Source organism: Rhinolophus sinicus, chromosome 16 (genome assembly GCF_057876585.1).
Source record: "Rhinolophus sinicus isolate RSI-liver-muscle chromosome 16, RSI-T2T, whole genome shotgun sequence".
In the NCBI taxonomy this organism is placed as follows: domain Eukaryota; kingdom Metazoa; phylum Chordata; class Mammalia; order Chiroptera; family Rhinolophidae; genus Rhinolophus; species Rhinolophus sinicus.
In genome coordinates, this window is record NC_142516.1 from 91,156,799 (window position 1) to 91,178,682 (window position 21,884).

The window sequence follows — 21,884 nt, forward strand, 5'->3', positions numbered from 1 at the left end:
ACACACATAATTTAGTAAATACTGTCAGCCGGTAATCCATGAGCTCATTCATTCATTCACTTGTTCAGCCAATATTTTGGGGCACATACAATGGGCCTGGCGTTATCACAGGCACTGACACCGAATTACAGCACATTTCAAACTGAATGCTGTGATGAGTGCTGGGCACAATGCTAGACATAGGATGCCAACCTAATCCTCAGGGGTGGTAAGTAGGGGTGCACAATCCACAAAAGATTCTTAAGGTAGCCTGTTTGTCTACAGTGTATTTTTTTTGGGGGGGGGCACTATCTGCAATTTATCTCATTAAAACCATTGGGGAAAAACCCATCTTAATCTCATAAAACTCACACCTACAGTCTCCTACAAGATATCACTTTACAGGATGTTTCTTTGAGTTCTCAAATAGTTTGAGTCATGGGGTACCTGTTATGTGCCCATCTCTGAGCTTGGCACAGGAAAAGTAAAATAAATAGGAGACATCAGGGATGTTCAAGAGCTAATGACTTGGTGGGGAAGAGTGACACATCTTAATAAATACCTTTACATTGTAAGGAGGACTTGGTTGAGCTGTGATGGGGTGCTGTGGGCGGTCAGAGGGCAACACTAGACAAACCTGGAGTCAGGGAAGGCTTCCTGGAAGTGGCAACACTTCAGCTGTACCTCTTCTGTTCCTCTGTTTAGTGGTATTTACTTGTATTGGCTCATTAAGAAATGTCAAATAATACATGAAAATATAAACAAGAGGCTAAAACTTACCCAAACTCTCTTCACCCAGAGATAATCACAGTTGACATTTTGGGGAATACCCTTCCAGGTGTGTGTGTGTGTGTGTGTGTGTGTGTGTGTGTGTGTAGTGTATGTTTTATTATCATTATTTAGGTTGAGAAAAACAAACTACTTGTTCAACTGTAGCAATAGACCCACAGAAAAACTCAACCACCAGCCTAAAACATGTCTCTGTATTTTATTTTAGGAAAACATAAATCTGGTCCCAAAACATCTTCAGAAAGCAGGATAAGTCAAGGAGCAAACAGAGAGGACCTGAGGAACAAATCCAGGGCCACTGCCATTTTCGAAGGCAGAGCTGACGCAGGTATTTTCTTCCAGGAAAAGCTAGGTTAACTCAAGATGCAGAGCCCAGATGGTCATTAGATCTATTTCCTTTCTGAAGAGGAGCTGCATCTCTTCAGAGGCTGTGTTATGACGACGTCTAGGTGTTGATCAATGAGAACACCAACCCTGCGCTCAGCGGACAGTTAGGGGATGAGCAGCAGAGGGGAGATGGTGGTGGTGATGGTCTTTATGTAGTTTTCAAAGTCACTTCCGAAACAGAGGATGAGGTAATAGTTGCATATACCAGCAACGGACATGAGGAACAGAAACAGGATGATACGTTTCCCAAATATGTAGCCGGGTGTGCTGGAAAAGAAGGAAAAGCAAAACTGTACAAGCAGCACAAATTTCACCCCAAAATAATGTTATCACTTTGAGATACACGGGGTTTAAAGTACAGCTCCTTTTACTCAAGGATGCCTGTGGGGACAGAGCCCCAGAGAGCAGTTTCCAGGTTCTTGGCCTCACGTGGAGGGGTGCTGGCTCGGGTAGTAGATGGCCATCAGCTGTAACCATTGAGCCATTGGCCACTAATTATAACTGCCGCAGCTATGTTGGGGAGTCGAGGAGAGTCGAGGGAAGTCAGAAAGTCGGTCGGTTGGCAGAAAAACGGACAGCAGGTCGCACGTCGTGTGAACCCAGCCTCCAGTGAGACTATAATGGTATCACTCCCCTACCTATGGCTCCGTGGGTGTTCCTTTTTGGCCTCACCATGTCCTGCGTTCTTATGTGGGGAGTGGGACCAGAGACCCCACATGACACCCCACGTGACAATGCCCCATTTCCTTAATGGGAAGAATGTCATAGCTGTTAGTTGTCACTGAACATATTTCAAAACCAAGCTAAAAGTGCCCAGACCTCAATCCCCTCGTCGTTAGGGCTCTGCTGTCAGTGCCTCTGTGCTGCCCTGGTTTCTTTCTGAACTTCAGCTCCTTCGTGGCCAAAGGTGCCGGGTTCTGCTGGTCACCAAGCATTCTGGCTGGGGACGGGGAACCTCATGGATCATTCAGACCCTCTCTGTGCAGCTCCTCTCCAGGAGTGCCTGTAAGAGCCTTGCTGGCAGCCGTGCATAATGCAGGCCTTACGGACCTCTAGGAGAGGGGGGATGATTTAAGTGAGCCAACAAGGCTAGAGGAATGTAAAAGGTGCTTTGGCATCTGAGGGCTCCACCTGCCTGGGAATAATTCATGTTCACTCCAGTGAGAGCTGGGCCCCCAGCAACGGAAGACAAGCATTTTAAGTGCATGGAGGGAGAGAGGCTTTTTATACATTCATATCCTTCTATCGAAGGTTTGGAATCCTAAGCCGGGGTCAAGAGCATTTCCCCAGGGAGGTGACCCCCTTTGTGCACAGTGGCCACCCCGGCTTCCTCCCCCATCTGCAGAATTCTGTAACCGCTGCACTGGGTCCATCTGGGTAGCACTAGTCAAGTCCAGCCAAATGGCCCGTTAAGGCTGTTAGTAAGGACCCCGGCGAGGGGATCCTTTGACAACCAGGACCCTCAACAAGCACAGCTAGCTCAGCTACACAGGTGAGGTGATGCTGCTGAGCTTGTTTCTTGCTATAATCAGGGAGAGCAAAATTTGGTGTCCACGGGTTTAAAGTTAGAAATTTTATCTTTTTGAAAGGGGTCCCAAAGGCTCACAGTGTAATCCACAATGTTCCCATGTCAAGCATTTGAGAATCATTCAGCAGTTGAATCTCCTTGCTACTCAAAGTGTGACTTGTGGGTCAGTAGCACAAGGAGCTTGTTAGAAATGCAGGACCTCAGGCCCCTCCCGGATCTACCCTATCAGAACCTGCATTTTGACAAGCTCCCTCTGTGACTCCCAGGCACGTTCAAGTTTGAGAAGCACTGCCAGCTGAGGCGCCCCTGCTCCCTGGCCATCTGTATTCTTCTCTCCTTGGCTTCCTTGGTTCACAGTCCCGCTTATGAAGTGAGATGTCCTATCTCTTTTTTGGGGGGAAAAAAGTGTGATCCCAAAAGAGAGGGTTCTGGGCTGAATTGAGTGCTGCTCAAATTCCTACGTTGATGTCCTAAATCCCAGTAACTTAGAATGTGACTGTATCTGGAGGTAGGGTATTTAAAGAGATAATGAAGATGAAATGAGGTAACTAGTGTGCACCCCGCCTCAATCTGACTGGTGTCCTTATAAGATTTGGACACAGACATGCACAGAGAAATGACTATGTGAGGACTCAGGGAGAAGACGACCCTCTACCATGTTTTCCCAAAAATAAGACCTAGCTGGACCATCAGCTCTAATGCACCTTTTGGAGCAAAATTAATATAAGACCTGGTCTTATTTTACTATAAGACTGGGTATAATATAATATAATATAATACCAGATCTTATATTAATTTTTGCTCTGAAAGATGCATTAGAGCTGATGGTCCAGCTAGGTCTTATTTTCAGGGAAACATGGTACATGCTAAGAAGAGAGTCCTTAGGAGAAAGTAACATCCAGACCTGTGAGACACTAAATTTCTGTTGTGTGAGCCACCCAGTCTGTGATACTTTGTTCTGGTGGCCCTGGCAGACCAATACCGAGTTACCTGCTAATGCTGATAAGGAAGTGAAAACAAAGCAAGGGAGTCTGTTTTTTTCTGACAGAGAACAGAGGGTTCAGAGGGACTCAATTGTAAAAAGTCAAATTTATCACATGAGTGAGGCCACCATGTACTCATTACAGAAACAAGAAAAAATGATTTGCGAAGCTGTTTCAAAACGTGCTCAAGATAACTCCGTGGTGAGGAAAGAAATGGTGGTGCCTCTGGATGGCATGGTGACATTCTTGAATTTGGGTAGGATTTTTCAAAGGAGTCAAAGCATACCACTCCCAAAGGAGACGGCCTGTGGTGCTTTAACTCTTCCCAGGACGTGAAAAGGTGTAAAAGGTGAGAACTCAGCACACACCCAGCAGGTGCAGGGCTGAGTGTGAACGAGGCCCCCAGCTGGTCTCTCAAGCCTAGAACTGGGCTATGGCCCTGGGGGCTGACAGGACGTGCAAAGACGGAGACCAGAGCTCGTGTAGTGAGGAAGGGTGCAGGGGAAGAGCAAGGGGCCTGACGGGGCACATACTGCATGTCAGACTTGGAACCAGCAAGACCTCACTTTTATTGTTTCTAAGAAATGATGCATATCCCAGGCCAGAAAAAGCTACAGGAGTTCATCACCACCAAACCAGTGTTACAAGAAATGCTAAAGGGGCTTCTTTAAGTAGAAGAAGGGAAAAACAAACATCAAAACTATGACTAACAAAATGGCAATAACTACATACCTGCCAATAATTACTTTAAATGTAAATGAATTAAATATTCCTATCAAAAGCCAAGGTGGCTGAATGGATAAGAAAACAAGACTCTGACATATGCTGCCTACAAGAAACCCACTTCCAATGGAAAGACACACAGAGACTGAAAGAAAAGGGATGGGAAAAAAATATTTCATGCAAATGAACATGAAAATAAATAAGCTGGGATAGCAATATTTATATCAGAGAAAATACACTTTAAAACAAAAGCTAGAATAAGAAACAAAGAAGGACATTTCACAAACAATGGCCAAGATATGGAAGCAACGTAAGTGTCCATGGACAGACAGATGGATAAAGAAGAGGTGGTACATATATACCATGGAGTATTACTCAGCCATAAAAAAAGAATAAAATCTTACCATTTGCAACAACATGGATGGACCCAGAGGTTATTATGCTGAGTAAAATAAAGCAGACAGAGAAAGACAAATACCATATGATTTCACTTACATGTAGAATCTTAAAAAACAAAATAAATGAACAAAACAGGAACAGATGGAGACTTTTCCTAGGTTCAGAGAACAAACTGATGATTTCCAGGTGGGAGGAGGGTTGGGGGGCTGGGTGAAAAAGCTGAAGGGATTAAGAAGTACTGATTGACAGTTATAAAAACAGGGATGTAAAGTACAACACAGGGAATATAGTCAATGATATTGTAATAACTATGTGTGGTGTCAGATGTGTAGTAGATTTATCAGGGTTATCACTTTGTGAGTTATATAAATATCTAATCACTATGCTGTACACCTGAAACTAATATAATATTGAATGTCTGTCATAATTGCAAATTTAAAAATATATATAAATAAATACATATATAAACAAATAAACAAACAAATCAATAAGTAAAAGTTGATGCTTGGTTCTCTCTAAATGGTGTGGGGAAGGTCAGAATAAAATTATTAAGCATTTGTAGGGACCAGGCATTTTATATCTGTGACTTCATTTAATTCTCAGAACAACTCCATGAGGTATGATTAACCTATTTTCCAGGTGGCGAAACCAAGAACAGACAGGTTAAGTGATTTGCCTAAGGTCACACAACCAGGAAGAGGCAGAGTGGAAATTCAACCCTGTGTGTGAGGCCAGAGTCCTGCTCTTGCTCCCATAATGACTCCCTCCAGGTTCTGGAGACTAGGATTTGGTTATCAGTTTTGAAATAAATGTGCCCACCCCCACTCCCAACACACCCAGCATAAAACCCACAGGAAAACATAAAAGAGGCATTGTGCTAAACAAGTCCCATCTCCAGTGTGCCTAAAAGTTCCAGGAAGAGGAGCTGTGGTGTGAGGGAGGTGAACCCAGGCATCCGGAGACCTGAGTTCCAGCCTCAACTCACTGCTGTGTGGCTTTGGGTGACTTGTCAACCCTCTCTCATCTCACACAAAAATACACGCAAAATATGGGTAGAAAAAGAAAACTTCATGGTCTCTCTGGCTTTAAAATTCTGTTCCTTTCAATGAGGAAATATCACTTTAAACCTAGTAACTTCTGAAGAGAATAAAAATTGTAAGATCCATGAGAGCAGGACACAGTCCCCTTTGTTCTGCAGTAAATCAGAGCCTCCATAAATGTGTGTCACGTGAATGACTCATTCTCAGAAAAGAGGCAAGAGCAGCCCTAGGTGGTTTCCAGTGTCTGTGTGTATAAGACTCACCTAAAGAAGTTGTGAAGATACAGATTCCTGGGCCCCACCCCAGAGATTCTGGGTCTACAAGTCCAGGGTGGGGCCCAGGAAACTGTATTTTGAATAAGCACCCCAGGTGAGCCCGGTGCAGGTGGCTTTCACTTTGGAAACACCAGCCTGGGTACCCATGCTCTCCCCTGGGGGTTCCAAAGGAAGCAAGTTCATCCTCCAACTCTGGTGACGTAACCCCCTGGCCCATGTTTGGAGGTGAGGGAGCAGACTCTACATAGTGACGCTAAGGGGGAAATGGCTGCGAGGAGTGAGCAAGCCACGAGGAGGAGGCGGAGCTGGGCACCCTGAGTTCATGGGCCTCCCCACTCGCCCACCTTGGCCCACCCGCCACTGAGCTGAGAACTTCAAATTGCAAAGAATTTAGTGGGGGTTCCAACAGGGGATAGGGCTCTGGGGGACAGAAAGAGAGAGCAGCCTAGTGCCAGCTGGTGAAAGGAGGTGATAAAAGTCAGGTAGTCTTACAAAATAATGCCGACTGCCATTGAGTTTGGGCCCAGGTAGTAGCTTAGGATGAACGGGGAAGAAACCAAGATTCATCCTCAACTGCTGTGTAGTTAGGGAGGCCACAGACGACCTAACCAGGACAGGGAGAAAGGGGGTGGCGGTAGGATGTAGGGCTGAGAAGAGCCATAAGGTCCTGGGCGGGTGGGGGTGGGATAAAGGAGGGAGCCACAAAAATCCATGAAGGAAGAAGCTTTGGTGGGGGAGACACACCAAGGACGTCTTCCTTACTCACTGGACCAAAAATGACACTGCAGTTTCTGAAGGGGACAGGGCCAAGCAACTTCTGGGGAGAAGCAGAGATGATCTAGACTCCAAGAGAGAAATTCTCGGGGAGGGATCTCACTGAGCAGTGCCTTCTCCATCTGTGAAGCCAAGAACTAAAGCAGATCCCGAAGGCATTAGGGCATAAGGCATCTGTAGAGTCTGAGTGTGACACAGCCCAGGGACAGGAGGGTGGACGAAAGGGAGTGGTCCACGATGGAAGATGGTATTAGCAAGTGGTTTCTAGAAGACGTAATTCAAAATCTCCTTGGACCTAGCCACTGAGCCCCTCAGTCTTGCATCCACCTCAGGCTATATTTTGGTCTGAATTAGGATCTCATCTAGTGTGTCATTTCTATCCATGACAACTGCTCAGAACTTCGTGTGAAGAAGCAGCATGAGGCCACATTTGGTCTCTGCAGGAAAGAGCACCGTGACTGATTAGTCACGAGTGCTGGGGACACAGGAGAGAGAGGTGAGGAGGGTCTAAACCAGCACAGCACTGGGGGAGGGGGAGACCAGGGAGGGATTTCAGAGGTTAGGCCATTTGCATTTCAACGAGTTCCAGAGAAAACATATTTTCAGATTTTAAGTGTATATTCTACTGTTTCTTTTTGCCACCTCTGTCTATTCCCGGGTGGTAATTACCTTTAAAATGAAAAGAGCCTGAGAGTAAATGTACAAATGTTGTCATGCTCCCCAGTTCATCTTAGAATTAAAGCAACTTTTAAGATCTCAGGCAAAGGGTGACGGACGAAGAGAAGAACAGTGACGGGACCAAATCCCTGGGATTTGGGGGAGGAAGGTGGGGCTGCCAGGGAGCCAGCCCACAGGAGCAGAACCCCCTTATTTCACTGATAGACTCACAGTTCACCACCACCACCCCGAACCTTTGACAGCAGGTAGCCCTGGGGAAGGCAGGATAGAGGCTTTCCAAGGTAAAAGCATAAAGACTATCACTTAGGGCAATGTTGATAAGGATAAGATGCTAATGGATTGCGGTTTGCGAGGACAAATAGGAAGACCACAGAGAGGAGTGAAGGGGCCTGAGCACAGGGAAATAACTGCTGGCAGGAGTCGTTCTCTGCCGGGCTGCCGCTCGCCATCCAACCACCCTGTCATTTAGCTTCGCAGGCTCCCAGCTCCCCACATGTAGTGCTTTCCTTCGTGACCTCCCCGGATGTCACTGCCTTTGTCACCACTGAAGGATGCGATTGGAATGGAGAGCCCATTAGCCTCTAGAGAAGTATGCTATTGTGAAAGACGGGGAGGCATGCGAAAACCAGACAAGGAAGAAGACGGAGGGGAAGGCCGGGTGGGGCGTGTGAGCAGCTGCCTCCCAGAACGTATTCCTGGCCCTCGCAGCCTGTCTGGTACGCTAGGAATCCTGTTCTCTTAGGCACACGGTCACTTGAGCATTTCTTCTGCAAGTGCCATCATTTATTTGACTACAATCAGATTTCCCAATCCAGGTGGAGGGGAAATGTCACTGCTGCTTTGGCACCATCTGTAAGCCATTCCATGGTGACTGTTTTGGTCCCCATCCTCTGCCTGTGATAGCATCTTATTTTCCCAACATTCCTTCTGCTGGTCCCCGGAAGATCTGTTACTCAGAGAGCTTATCACAAGGTGCAAGCTTTAGTTGTCGTGTCTCTAGGCAAACAATGAAATGTTTCACTCACTGGAGGCCTGGGGAAGCCAGACAGAGAAGCTCATTCAAACTCCAGACTGGGAAGGGTGGGAGTGGAGGGTGTGGGGTTGCAGGGAATGGGCAGCACATGGTGGTAAAGCATCCTTTGTGAGCCCAACGCCATGAGGAGGAAGTGTTTGACAGGCCAGAGTCCGCAGCGTTCAGGGAGAAAAGGCAGAGGGATCCTCGTCAGCCTCGCCCCCCCCCCCCCCCAGTGGTCCCCCAGCGTCCTGAATGCCAGGCGGAATATGGCTGTGACTGATCACTGCTCGCGCTCAAAAAGCCTGAAGAATCGCTCTGTGGCTTTGAAACAGCCTCAATGCCTACCTCTGAGTTCTCTCTCCCAAGTAGCCAACGAAGTACTTCTGCCTCACGAACAGGTACATCAGCCCAGCAAAGGCAGCAGGAACTACGGGAGGAAGGAAAACACCCGTGTTAGTTTCAGAGCCACCAGAACAGCTAAGACAAGATGAATCCAGTCACTGCACTGACTGTAGGTCACGGAGGCCTCGGGTGCTGACAGGCAGGGCTGATGTGAACTTCTGCAGACAGCGGCGGGTGGGAAGAAATCTGAGAACTTTGATAACGGTGGTTTTACTTTATACGGGTACCGCGGTATAGTGTACAAAGTATTTTCATATCCATCACCTAATTTGAATCCTTTCCACGTGACCAGTATCATCTTTTCTATTTCCAGATGTGGGAACTTGGGTTTGAGCAGTCCAGGGGCTTGTGTGAGAGAGTCAGGTGGTAGGTGCGCCTGTGTGTGTGTTGGGGGGTTGGGGGGGTGGGCAGGCTGACTTGAACCCTCAGCCCGGCTCTGAACTTGAGTCTCTTAAAAGGATACCCTTCACCTCTGGGCTTCCAGGCATCTCAATGCTCAACCTTCTAAAAAGATCTCTATGAGAGGAGATCCCCTTTGTATCGGAGCCTGCAAGGAACAGCCACTCGCAGTGCCCAAATAACCCTACAGTCCTGACACTTGGAGCTGAGTCAGAAAACCCAACCCCACCTGGACGGTTATGAGCTGGAGCTCCTAACCTTCTCTATCTGGCTTTCCTAGGCCTCTAGTGAGCGACACATTTCATTGTTTGCCTAGAGACACGACAACTAAGTACGGAAGTATCAGCTGTACTTAAGTCAGTCCACATCTGGACAAAGGGCCGGTTACCGCCTTCCTAACTCTCAGGAGCAACTGTGAGGGTCAGAGAGGGGCCTGGGTATCAGAGCACTTGGAAAACCTCCCAGCATTATTCAAATGTCAAGATAATTATGCTGAGTGAGCACTTTTTATATGTCAGGCACTGCCTGAGGCCTTTGGGTACCTGGGTCTCCCATCCTCCCAGCCTCCTGGCAAGGAGCACGTTACTGCCACCGTTTGGCAGACGGGGAAATGGAGGCTCCAGGAAGTGGGTCTGCCCAGAGTCACCTGCTGACCAAAGGACCCATGAGGACAGTCATCTTTTGCTAGACATCATCTCTGTGCCTGGCATCGTGCCCGGCACGTACTGGCTTTCAAAAACTACTTGTCAAATGAATGAAAATCATATAGGTGGGCCAACAAAGAGATGGAATTTGAAACCAGGCCTGAGCAAAACGTTAGCACCACCGTCAGCACCCTCAATACTTTACTGGGCTCCTGTGAGGCTGATGGACAGCAAAGTGCCGTTTTTGTGGACCGTAAATAGTCAGAAAGCGGCAGTCACGTGTGGTTCAATTTGGTACGTCCCAACCACTGTGTCAGGGCCACAGGCACGTTATCTCACACAGTCCTCCTGGGAATGCTATTCTTACTGTTTTACAAATGAGGAAACTGAGGTTTAGGAAAGCCGAGGCACAGCCTGGGGCCACAGCAGCAGTGAGTGGCCTCAAAATGGCCTCCAGCCTGTCAGTCCCCAAGACCTGTGTCTTTTCCACAACAGCACCTCCACAAATACTATTGTTAAACGACTGGTAAGAAAAACCAAAGGACAAAAGGAGCTGCTTGTGAGGCTCATCCTGTTCTCCAGAAGTCACAAAATTGTCACAATTCACAATCTGCCTTGGACAAAGTTTTTCCTGGTTTGTCCCATCTGGATGGCTCTGCACTAACTTACCAGCCCATTTCTCTTTCACTGGGAATTAAATTGAACAGCAGTAGGAGTCAGGGAGGGAAATGGCTGGACTCATGCCGGGAACAGTGTATGACCCTGTGGACCTGGGCTGCCTGGAACCGCAGGAGGGGTACAGCGGGGTCAAACCTGGGCTCACAATGCTGAAGTCTGAGCAGGCCTCCTGTCCCCCTGGGTCTTGGGCCCCTTCTCTGTAAAGTAAAGGGCTTGGGCTACAATGATCTCCGAGGTTCCTTTCAGCTAAAAATTCTACCAGTCACTACTATGCGTATATTGATAAGACACAACAATTATCAAACAGGTTTACTGACACTTTTGTTCCCTGGCAACGCCAGCACTTGTTTCCACAGGAAATGCATAGTTCCAGGCTCTGACCCCCTGCAGACTCCCTGTGTATTTATTTAGCTAGAACAACTCTAGATTCGTCTACACCCAGGGTTATCGAAGACATAAAAGGAATCATAACTCCTGCAATGAGCATAGTTTAACTTGATTTTTCAAGCAGTGCCAGACACGTTTTTTATTTAACTCAGGATATAGAGTGGAAAATAAACAGTGAGCTTACAGCCACAAGGTATCCCGCGTGGCTCCGGCTGCCATCCCTCACCTCTCTCTCTGTCACTGCACCTGATTCTTTTCCTTCACGTCACTCTGGGCAAAAATGTATCCATTCACTGATTTTCTTGGCTCATCTCGCCAAGTGCTCTGTCTCACTACCATCTCTTTTTATTTACAGCTCTGTATCCAAGGTCAGGGTTTGTCACAGAGTAGGTGTTTAATATATACATATTATATAAATGAATAACGTGAAAGGCTACTTGTGAAAAATCCAGAATTTAGTGCAAAAGACCTGGGCTCTCATCCTGGTTTGTTATTTACCAGCTGAGTCACCTTGAACAAGTTACCTATCTCCCTAGACCAAAGTGTCCTCAAAAGTCATGGCGGGGAACAATATCTACTCTACCTACTTTGTAAAGTGGGAGATGGTGATATGGATTTAATAGTTCATCAGAGAATGCTAGTAGCCTCTTCTGGTGCACCTGCTGGCCACAGTGTGGAAACTGGCCAGGTCACGCAAAGCCTCCACCAGACACATTGCTAATCTCCAAAGGGGACCGAAAATATATAATGCTAGTTCCAATTTTAAATCCATTCTGGGAGTCAACTTGCTGAAGTCAAGACTGTGGGCTGCTGACAACCCAGGGAAGACTGGAGCCCTGAAATCTTCCCCGGGGGAGGACTGCCCTGCTGGAAGCTTGTCAGCGGGAGAGCCAAGAGACCGCAGTCCCAGAATAGATGCCTCCGGTGCTCTCAGTTGTAATGTCCTTGTATCTGAGCTAACATTGCTTAAGGATTCTGAGTCACAGTTAGCCTTAAACCACCCTGTCAGCAGGGCCACTCTCAACCAGGCCCCCGGGAGCAAGCATTAGCAATGCATTATTGCATCCCAGGCTTTGCAGGCACAGAGCCCGTGGAAATAGGCCTCCTGAGGGCTCTCACCTCTTCAGGGCTTCCCGCATCGGAGCTGGGGGTCAGGCAAAGTCTTTTCAACAAAGAGCCTGCACTGCAGCCTCCCCGAGATAGATGCCCATTTCACAGAGAGAACACACAGAGAGAAGCAGTGTTACCTTGGCTGCACAGCAGCCCCGCACTCCAGAGCACGACGAGGAAAGTGGGGTACGCGTCCACACAGTTTTGGCTGTAGAGTAAATAAAGACAGAGAGGAAAAATCAGCAAACATTTACTGCCGTGTTGTCTGAAAATGACCTGAAACCTCAAGTGAATGATCACCACAGCACACAGGGCACGAATTCCATTCATAATTCCACATCCATCTACCTGCAAAGTCGCGACACTAGCCGCCATGTGAGAAGTGGACAGCGGTGTAAATCAACACAGGTTTGGAACCCATTTACTCTCCTCAGTGAAGCCCATCGGAGATCCGGTTTCTTGGCGGGTCCCCTTTGACAGAATCCCAGCTCCTAGCTGTGCCAAAGGGCTTCTGGAATGGACAAGTGGGCAATGCAGAGGCTGGGCTGTGGCAGCGGCCGGTGGGGGTGGCTTCTTAGAAGCAGAGCTGGTTCACTCTTGAGGGGAATGGCAGAGGCTAGTTGGCCTGCCCTGCCCTGTTTCTTCTTCATTGCAGGGGGAATGGCAACTTGACCTCTTCAAGGAACAGTGGAATGCCACTGCATGGCTGCCCTGCCTAATGTCCCCAGTGTGGACGAGCTGAGGCATTAGAACACAGTGTGACTGGTGACAAGGCAGGAGTAACGTCTCTCTCCAAACTGGTGGAATAGGATTAATGTTTGCGTTGGATCCCATGTTCAGAGAGGTTTCGATGTGGCCCTGTCAGACACCTTCTTTACAGCTGTTGCATATGGATGTGCCTGAAGGGAGCCCTCACCTCTCACACCGCGGGGGTTGGTTGGTGCCACCTCACATACATTCCCTACCCTCCTTTAAATGGATCCAAAATGCCTTCAATCACATCTTTAAATTTCTTCAGTTGATTTTGAGAATTAATACGCTGAAGGCCCAAATGTTAAAATAGAAATCTCAGCAGTTCAGCTGAGTGTTTCCAGGAGATCAGCCTGCGGGAATAGCCCTGAACTGGAGCGCTGGGTATGAGGGAGTGGGACCCGGGGACGGTGAGGGGATGGGGGGCAGGAAATCAGTGTGGGACGACCCTACCCATGTGTCCATGAGTGGCTCAGTCTGCGTACACAGCAGTTTAGAAGCTGGGGGCCAAAGGGGCTGACAATGAAAACTGGCAGTGGAGAGGACGCCCCCTCCATCTTCCGCATGACTAACTGAAAAACACTAGGTGAGGCTGAGGATGAAAGAGCAAGTGTGTCTGGAGCGCCATGAAGGCCTGTGCAGTCCAGAGCCCTCGAAGTCACTTTAATTCACAGAAGCCAACAGTGCCCCTGAGTGTGGGGCCTTCTCCCACTGCTCCCACAAAGCCCCTGACCCCTCAGGGTGGCTCCCATGCCGCATTTGCTTGTGCTGTTCTTGACAGTGTAAAAGCCCTTTCCTCGGGTGGCCATGACTTCCCCCACCCCACCGCCTACCCCGGGGACTCAGAGTCATTGCCTAGCCAAGCCCGAAGGCCCTCGCCAGCTCCCAGGGAAGGCTTCCTGTCCGACAGGCCTCTAGTTGCGGGCACTGAGGAGCAGCAGACATGCCTCCGGCTGAGCCCTCCACTTAAATACGGTCCTCATAGAGGGAAAGCTAGTGTTGGCATAACATCCATTCACATTTGCATGCCTAATAGAGATGGCAGCCTCTCCTTCATGGGGCTTCCAGGTGTTCTCGAACAGCTTTTTGATTCAAAAGCAAAGCAGAGAGGGGTAAAGCCACTGCATAATTCCCACATTCTCTCTGTTCTTGTCTGGTTGCTAAAGGTGACCAGTATTATGAAATGTACTGTGTCTCCCCCCAAATTTCCACCAAGGGGACTGCAGGGACAATGACTACAGGCTGCTGCCAGAGTGTCTGGCCTGTTGCTTCTGCGGCTGGAAAGTGAGGGGCGGATAGTTTTCCTGTGGGGCTCTAACCCCATAGGAAACTGGTCAACTCCGTGACTAATGACTGGCTCCCAGGCTTCTGGGACAAGTGGAGCTGTGGAGGTCTCTTCTCCCCGCCCCCAGGGCCCCGACTTCCTTTCTTTTAATGCTAGCACTTCCTAGAGATGGTGAGGGGGGTCCCCAAAGCCTCTCTCCTGGGAACCCCGCCTCCTGGCATTCTGAAGTTTGGCCCAGACAGATGTGTGGCCTTCAGGGCAGTCCTCGCTCCAGGAGGGGTGCCCATGTCCCCACTCTGTGAATCAGCAGTGTCAGGGTTTGGACTCACTTGGCAGTGTAGACCCGCTCAAAGGCAAGTGTCCCAGTCCTCTGGAAGCTCCGCCCAGGATGGGTCTTGCTTTCATGCTCCACCTTGTGGGCGAAGAACCCTGTCAGGAGAAAGGTGTGTTTGTCTGAGAACCAGCAGGCTTTGGAGCCAGTCATCCCATGTTAAATGTTACGTGTTTCCTTGACTTGACCTCCAAACAGCCCAAAATGTCCTCCATCAAATGTCATTTAGCAAAATTTTATTCAGCAGCCACTCTCTCCTACTCACTGTTTGTTGTTGGTGATGCGATTGTGAGCAAGACAGAGCCCCCTTTCAAGGATCGTACAGTTGAAGGAAATAGACAAACAAGTAAAGTGGACGTGAATGTACAGTGAGCGACACTAAGAAGAGGTTGAGTGAGAACACGGTGCTATCGAGGGTCAACGGACGCAACTCAGCTCAGTGTTTGGGTCACAGAAGGATTCCTAGAGGAGTGACACCTAGGATAAAATCTGAAGAACAAGTAGGAATTAGAATGTCAGGGGACAACTCCACTGAGGTGGAATGGAATATAAAAGGTGTAAAGGCAAGAACTCTCCTTGGTTTTGTAAGTCCAGCTTATGACAGGGTGTGGAACCCCATAGAATTACAAATGAGGCCAGAGAGGTAGGTGGTGAGTTGTCCTTTCAGTGACATTTATCCATTATCACTTGCCACGTGCAGACACTTAGCTGGCTTCCGAGAACAAAACACACAAGAGCCTTGGCCCGGGGAGCTTACGTTCTGGCAAGGATAGGAGACAGACCATACAGCAGACAAAATGCCTCGGTTACAATTACACAGTGTGCTGAGCTGTGGGCAAAAGAGAAAGTACAGCAAGGACGGGCCATTGGAAGTGCTGCTTGTGGCTAGTGAGCCTCAGTGAGGAAGCAGTAAGTGAGCGAGGCTTGGAGAAGGTTGCTGACAAGTGCCCACTTGGTTGAATGTTGTGACTGTGACCTTGATGGGAGCCACGTTAAGAAATTCAGAACTTATTTCCATCTCGAGAACACTGAGGAGTTATTGATAGGTGTAAGCTGAGGGATGTAATCAGAAAGCCAGCCCGTGTTTACTGTGGGGATGGTGAAGAGGGGCGAGATCAGGACCAGAGAGAAGATGAGAGGGAACTGATTAGGGTGACAGCTGTGGGACAGAATCCGGAGGCTTTGTCTATAGATTGGGTGTTGGGGGTGGGGAATGAAGATCTCTGCCCCTCCCCCATTTTATTCCTTTACTTCTGTTTCGAGAGTGAAAAGGGGGGAAGTGAGATTGTCAGGGACCCACCATCTTTTCATCACCTTCAAATTAACCTCCTCAAAAGATGTGGAAAGGATGTCTTATCAATTGTGCATGTGAGTAAAAGCCTTTCGTGGTTCTCTGTTTCTCAAAAGTACACTCCTTCCCCAGCAACGGCCGTTTCAAGCCCATCTCTAGGGCTGGCTCCTATGAAGGAGGCACTCTGGTGGGTGCATGACAGAGGTTCCCTTACTGGGCCTTGTACCAACTCCGTGAAGTGGGCAGAGCTGTCCCTACTTTGTAGACAAGGACACTACGGCTCTGGGAGGCTAAATAACTATGTCACTGTCACTGCTGGGAAGCCATGAAGCTGGGGCTGAGGCCCAGCTGGCCCTATGAGGATGTGCTTTCCTGTCACTGACACACTGACGCTCACTGGTTAGATTTCATCAGCTCCACTGGGTTTAAGTACATGTCTGTCCGTGTACTTAATTCTGAATGTCTCTTCTGAGCATGGAATCCAGTAAAAAATTCTGAGCATTATCTTTCCAGACCCCAAGGTGATGTCCTGGGCCCTGAACATGTGAACTGAGGTAGTATTAAGACAGTTAGAGGTTATTTCTGCCACCAGCATCATGACTTGGTTGTACTTCCCTGAGCCGGCCCTTCTTCCTCTGCTTGCTCAGAGAACAAACCCCTTCCTCTTTCCCAAGGCTTGCCCTCTACCTGTGACCTTGACCCCATTCCTGCCACCTCTCATGTCTTTGTTTCATTACTGTTTTCCTCATTTCCTGAACTTTCAGTCTCTTTTCTTTCTCCTTCTCTTTACCCTGGAAACATACTCAGATCTTTCCTACCCTGAGAACACAACAAAAAGAAAGCTGTCTCAGTCCAATATTCTACTAGACCTACCTATCCTTCCTTCTAAGCTAAACTTGAAAGAGTTGGGCTACCTTTGCCCACTTCTCCCCACCCCTCACACCCCAACGCCTTGTTACCCTGAACTATGTTGCAGAAACTGTGCGTGCAAAGACCACTCACACACTTATCTTGGCTAGCTGCTAGCGTTAGGCCAAACCAGGGAGAGAAACAGGGACAGAGACAGTTCCTGAGAACTGATAGCACACTGGGTACTGCTGCCATCTTACTTATGTCATTTCATGCAAGGCCTTCAACCAGCACACATGAGTCCGCTTCTCAGCTGAGGAAACAGAGGGTCGGAGAAGTTAAATAGCCTTTTCGGGACCGCATAAAAAATCGTGAGATTTTAGTTAACCACAAAGTTAGTATGAGCCAGCAGTGTGACTGTGTAAAGACAGAAGCAGCAGGCATACCTAAGCTTTTCCAGAGAACAAAAACAGGACCCGTGAATAGAAATTATAGGGCAGCTCTCAGCTCAGTATTAGAAAGCGCGTCCTGAGTGGTGAGTACGAGCGAATGCAACTGAGTGAACATAGTGTGAGTGTCTACTCTCTGGAGTAGGTTCGAATCCCAGCTTTACCACCACGGGCTCTAGACCCTCCAACCAATGGTCTAGCATCTGCAAGTCCCACTGTGCTTCTCTGTACAATAGGAAAAATAATAGCATATATTTTGCAGGGTGCAAGGATTGAACGAGAGAATATTATGCCCAGCACGAAGCACTGTGCCACTCTCACTACACTGGACAATGGGCAGGGCACTCTGAGTGGACTGTGAGCTCCCCCCTGCAGGAGTGTCGCGGTAGGAGCGTTGAGAATGGTGTAAAGAAGGTTTCCATACTGGGGAGCTCGAGTGCACAAGCCTGCTGCTACAGCCCGTCAAACCCCAGGCTGGGTGCTGAGACCGCACAAGAGCCCCCCTGTGAGTGTGTGTGTTGGGGTGGGAGTAGCAGGGAAAGGTGGGTGCTCCCCACCAGGTCTATTTCCCTCTCTGTCACAATTGTCACAGACCCCTATGACTGCAGGGCCATCGTGTGCCCTTTCTTGGCTTCACAGCAAGAAGAGAGCTGAGGAAGTTGCTGTTCTTAGAGGAGAGAGGATGATGCTAACTCCTGCCACCGGCCCCTGCCATCAGAAGGGCCACGGAAACAGCCCTTCTGCTGGAGGACACCTTTCCTCTGCTGTCACCAGTCAGGCTCAGTGCCCCTCCTCTCGGCTGACCCTCTTCTTCCAATCTAATAGTTTGGCTTCCTGTGGAAGGCACTTTCTCTGAATCTGTGTCCCAGGTTTGCTCCCTGTCAAAATACTGGGCAGGAGAAGTTGGAGTTTCTGCAGATGTTCTTCATAGGACACGCAACTATCTACACTCCCTGGGAACCAGGCTTGGTTGGTCAGGCCCAGGTTTCTTAGAACGATGGATTTTAAGCTTGTTCTGTAAACCCACAACTGCGTTCTGCTGGATCAAGTAGGACGCGGGCGACATGTTCACAGATCTTGATGACTAAAGAAAGTTGGCGAGGCAGAGGAGGAAGTCCCTCCAGGCAGCCAGGCCAGCCTCTGCGGGAACTGAGCTCACACGCTGTCCCCAGAGCCCGGATGCCACAACCACACAGACACACATGGACTGAGCTGCTTTGTCTTGGGACAAAGACAAAGTATGCAGCGTCTGGCAACCATATGTAAACAGTTCTTAAAACCAACAGGAAGGGAACAGAATGGCATTTGGGGGGAGGTGGCCAGAGGGATAACAGCACTGTTTTGCATGTTTTCCGAACTCTGTAAGGTTCATCTGTGGCTGCTACACTGAGGTTAATTAGAATTGCAAAGACAGGCTCTGGACATACATTTGGGCCTTTGTGAAAACAGGCAGAGGTGTCGTCTCCCAAGTCACTGGAATTTTTCTTGTTTCCCTACAAGGCACATGTAACAGTTACAAATGAAAAGGTCCCACGGTGAGCTGTGTGCTGCATGGGAACCCAGGGCTGTGCCTCAGGGGGTGGCAAGGGCTCCTGTGGCCTCAAAAGGGGCAATTTGTCCCTTCCCCAAGCACGGGTGGGACAACGCTGTACGATATCACTCTGCCTCCACATGGCTGGAGCTTCTCACTGAGGGCTGGGGAGGGACAGAGGCTGTGAAGGGGGAGAGGGCCTGTGGGGACTGCCCAGCATGAAAACGTCTGCAGCCCAAAACATAACTCTGTGCTTGTCCACACTTGTATGTCCCCCCCAGGAAGCCTCCATCCCACCCATCAGTGGGTGGGGCTCTGTGAGTGAGGCCAGGGTGTGCTGTCCTTATCTACCTTAAATGGCCTGGAGATTGTGATTAGGACCCAGACATTTGGCTATCTATAATCCATCCCCCCCCCCCCCCCTTGAACCTTAGAACTTCTTAATCCCATCTGCCAAAAATAACTAAAACGTTATCATCTAGCTCAAGTCTGCTCACGGTTGCTATGCCAATGCAGAAAAGTCCAGTGCCGCCTCCACAGCCCAGGGCCAGGTATTGGGGCACCTCTGTTGGGAGAGATGAAGAGACTGTTGTCACAACAGGAACCACTGCAGCTCCGCCCTGAACTCAGAGGGCACTGGCTCCTGGCCACTGGTACTCGTCAGCTATGTTGATGGGTATGTGGGGAAGGGCTGAAGGGGGACTCTGCCTTGAGCTTAACCAGCAGTGCCCACCACCCGTGTCACTGCCTCCACAAAGAGCTTGTCACAGGGTTCCTGCCCACCCTGCCTGCTCGTCTTCTCCCAGTGCCCTTTCTCTCTCTGGGGGCAGGGACCCTAGCTGCCTGCGTCCCCATGTACCCAGGACACTGCCTGGCACAGAGTGGGGTCACTATAGGTGTGTGCAGGTGGAATGAAGAATCTTTTGCTCAGCTTCAAACTGAGGGAGCCCGGGCATGACGCCTACATGAAATAGCAGTGGCTTGAAGAAACAGTCGCCTAAACAATCCAATTGTTCCCTTCAGAGCTGCGATGCGACTGAAAACGTTTGGGTCAGAAAGCTGCAAATGTTGTCCCATAGATGTCATGTCCTTGGAATGTGCGAAGTTGGGCCTTTGGTGTAGGGGGCCAGGGAGAAGCCTTCCTCAGTGCCCGAAAGGCGAATCACCGGGCTTTGTCCACACTCTAGTTGGGAGAAAATATCAGACTATCCCAAACTGGTTACATATTTAAATTCCCAAAGTGTGATGGTGTGTGGACATTCAGCCCTTCCCATTATGTTACAGAGCTGTCCTTCGTAAGTACCCTCCTATTTTCTCTATCTCAATAAGTTGCAAAACAGAAAGCCACTGGGGTTACTTACAACAAGAGTCTGAGGAGCCCCAGCTCAGAACCTTCAAGACAAAGTCCTACACGGCCCTGCCTTGTGCAGCTCTACGTGTTCTGCTTGGTGGTTTTCAGTGATAGCAGGGCTCGTGGAGATGCGAACCCCAAAACGGAAAGTCTCCCCCCTTCTCATTTATGTAAGTATATAATCATATGAAAAATGCTTCAGAAATTATGCATTGCTAGGGGAAAAAAAAGTATTACAAAACATGTTTCTTCAAAAGAAAAAAGCAACACAGAGAGGTAAAACTGATAAGGTGACTTCCCTTTCACACCCCCCAAATTCACTTCTTTTTTTTCTTTTCTTTCTTTTTTTTTTTAAGCCTACACTTGACTGGTCACCTCAGATGCACTGGAGTAAAGCTTGGTGTCTAAGTGAACATGTATCTCACTTTCCCTTTCCAGGCGTCTTGCCTTCCTCTCTGGCTGCATTAATTAACAGTTAAAATGCTGTTGCAGGCACGTCAGGGAGGGTTTTTGTAAAGTCTCCAGGTTGCCGCCCTGGCACTAAAAACATGATTAGTTATCAACATTAAAGTGAAAGGAAGAACAGGACAAGAAAAAAAAAACCTCATCCGTGCAGAAATGCACACAACTCTCTCTATACATTCAAACAAGAAGCAAATGGAGAGAAAGCAAGCTGTGCACACGCACACACAGAGATCTGTGTCAGGCTGACTATCAAACAACTGGCAAAAACTGTCTCCCCTGTGTGCCACCCCCCGCCTGAGTGAGCTTCCCTTACCGTTCTGGACCACGCTGATGAGGGTGACGATGGCCAACAGGACAATATTGCCCAGAGTTTCCTGGTCCATGTTTGCTTCAGGCTGCCCAGCGAGGACTGTTCAGTGGCACCCAGGCTGCACTGTGCAGAAAGGGGAAGTGAGGACCTGCGCCCTGCCTTTCATCATTAGAATTTCCGAAGGCCCCAGCACAATTACTCAGTGCCTTCTCTCTCTCTTTCTGTTTTTTTGTAACTAGCCACTAAAGTGCCCTGGCTCAGTGTGACCTGCCAGGCTCAGCAGGGCTCAGCAGAGGAACAGGAAGGAAAGAAAAATAAAACTTGTTTTATATTTATAGAGCACCAAACAATCTGTGCCGCAAGTACTGTCATTCTTCCCTTGAATTCCTAGAAGAAAAGGAGTACTTGACGCGTGGCAGGGTGTGGTCACACAGCAGCCTAGCCGTCTGTCCCCTCCAATCTTTCCTTAGGAAAGGAAAGTCTTTGTGGGACTGTCCCTCTTTGGGGTTGAGTTCATTTATCCTAAGTCTCCCTAGTTGGTCCTTGTAAGCTGGGTCTGCAGTCAAAGACGAGTAATGATTCCTCATGGGAGGAATGACTTAAGCCAGATGGGACCCCATTGGGACCCCCATGAGTTAACATAATAAAAGTCAGGAGGTAGCCATACCCCTCCTCCTCACCATTATGGGAAGCTGCTGATGCATGCCCCAGTTGTCCTGCACTCTGCTATGCAAAGGGCTTCTTAGAGTGATAAGATATCGCTCTTCCTGCTTAGCTCGTGGGATGGTTTTACCTTGTGAGACTTGCTCCCCCAGGGGGTTGAACACACCCGCCTTAGTCGCCTGGGGACAATGAGCATCGGTTGCTTTGGGACAGATATCTGGGAATTGGAAGAATTTTTATGGTGCGGACCCTGCCTTTCATCTTGTGATGCTTATTGTAAGAAATCAATAAATACCCACGACGACCCGATTCGGGGCTCCAGTCCCTGGAGACTGCGAGTCCCTCGGTCCTCTGTGCTTTAACTGTATTTGAGTCTCTGTCTCTTTATGATAGTTTAACCCTCGCCGCCTCCCTCGCCT

The 21,884-nt window shown here is 48.8% G+C and overlaps 1 protein-coding gene across 1 annotated transcript; it reads right to left on the reverse strand.

Annotated features, from left to right (window-relative positions):
- Positions 1-948: 948 nt before the first annotated feature.
- ALOX5AP (arachidonate 5-lipoxygenase activating protein) lies at positions 949-21,065 on the reverse strand. Its single transcript, XM_019736425.3, has 5 exons — positions 20,806-21,065; positions 14,555-14,654; positions 12,328-12,398; positions 8,916-8,997; positions 949-1,422 (listed from the first exon to the last, which is right to left on the reverse strand). The coding sequence occupies exons 1-5, from the start codon at positions 20,873-20,875 to the stop codon at positions 1,260-1,262; spliced, it is 486 nt and encodes a 161-aa protein (XP_019591984.1). The 5' UTR covers positions 20,876-21,065; the 3' UTR covers positions 949-1,259.
- Positions 21,066-21,884: the final 819 nt, after the last annotated feature.